Raw genomic sequence first — 1,107 nt, 5'->3', positions numbered from 1 at the left:
AGGTGCTTGGCATGCACTTGAGGCGAGGAGAAGGTCGAGCGGCTGAACAGCCATATATTGCAGATGGAGGGCGTGAGTGTCGCGGAACTGCGGTGCCAGTGTCGGGACAACGCCAGCGCCACGCCCTATCAGGTTATTATCAACGAGCAGCTGATGAAACTACACGTGAATGCCCAGAGGTACGGCCATTGGTACGTGGTGGCGGTGGTGACTCTCTACCTGCTGGGCGTGATCCTCATCGTGCAGCAAGACAGAAACATCGACTGCACCGTCACTGCCACCACCACCGCCCTTGTGGAGTGTGTGTCCTGCTGCAGCTGCTCCCACGATGACGGAGATTCCAGCGACGACGACGAGGAAGCTGCCATCCCTCTCGCGGCGGCCTCGCGGTCGCCGCTCCTGATGGTGGTTGAGGAGGACGGAAACGTGGAGGGCGAGTGTTGCAGTACCAGTGTGTGATGTGGTGTTGCTCCGTCACGTTCTGCTGACCCCATGAACGGGCAGTTACTTAAAACTGTCACTTAGACTCCTCGGCTGTTCTGTAGTCACTTTGTCTACCACTCCCACCCACACTTCTACACACACAGAGCTCATGAGGGGCGCTGGTCGTTCCTACACATCAGCTCTCCTTTGTCTTTTGCTCCCTGTAACCTTTCCTTCCTAGCTGACTTGGGCACACATTTGAGGCAACAAAGGCATCAATTGTACAATACAGTGCAAGTGTATGACCTCTCGCGATGTAGACTTACATCTGAGTATTGCAGTGATGCTAGTGATGATGGTAGTAGTAGTAGTAGTAGTAGTAGTAGTAGTAGTGGTGGTGGTGGTGGTGGTGGTGGTGGTGGTGGCGGCAGTAGTAGTAGTAGTAGTTGTACTGTTAGTAATCCTAGTATAAGTGTCATTGGACTAGAATAGGCATCTTGAGAAAGGTGTTCGACTAAACGTCTGACACGAATGGGAGGGCGTTCCTGTGTTCTCCCACCCGTGGTTTTCTTTCATATGTATTGAGTTACCTGCATTGTATCTTATTCTGTGAAGGTTTGGTTTTCACTTCTCTTTCCCTCTTTCTTTTTTTTTTTGTATCGCCTGCTCTATGTATCTTTCTAT

General features: G+C 51.4%; 1 protein-coding gene across 1 annotated transcript in view; it reads left to right on the top strand.

Moving 5' to 3' along the window:
• The window catches only part of LOC123508099, a 55,477-nt gene extending 54,370 nt beyond the window's left edge, over positions 1-1,107 (top strand). The window contains exon 3 of the mRNA XM_045261552.1: positions 64-1,107. Within this exon, the coding sequence (XP_045117487.1) occupies positions 64-459 (396 nt within the window). The 3' untranslated portion in view covers positions 460-1,107. The remainder of the gene's footprint in view (positions 1-63) is intronic.

Source organism: Portunus trituberculatus, chromosome 24 (genome assembly GCF_017591435.1).
Source record: "Portunus trituberculatus isolate SZX2019 chromosome 24, ASM1759143v1, whole genome shotgun sequence".
Classification (NCBI taxonomy): domain Eukaryota; kingdom Metazoa; phylum Arthropoda; class Malacostraca; order Decapoda; family Portunidae; genus Portunus; species Portunus trituberculatus.
This window is presented reverse-complemented; position numbering and strand designations above follow the sequence as displayed.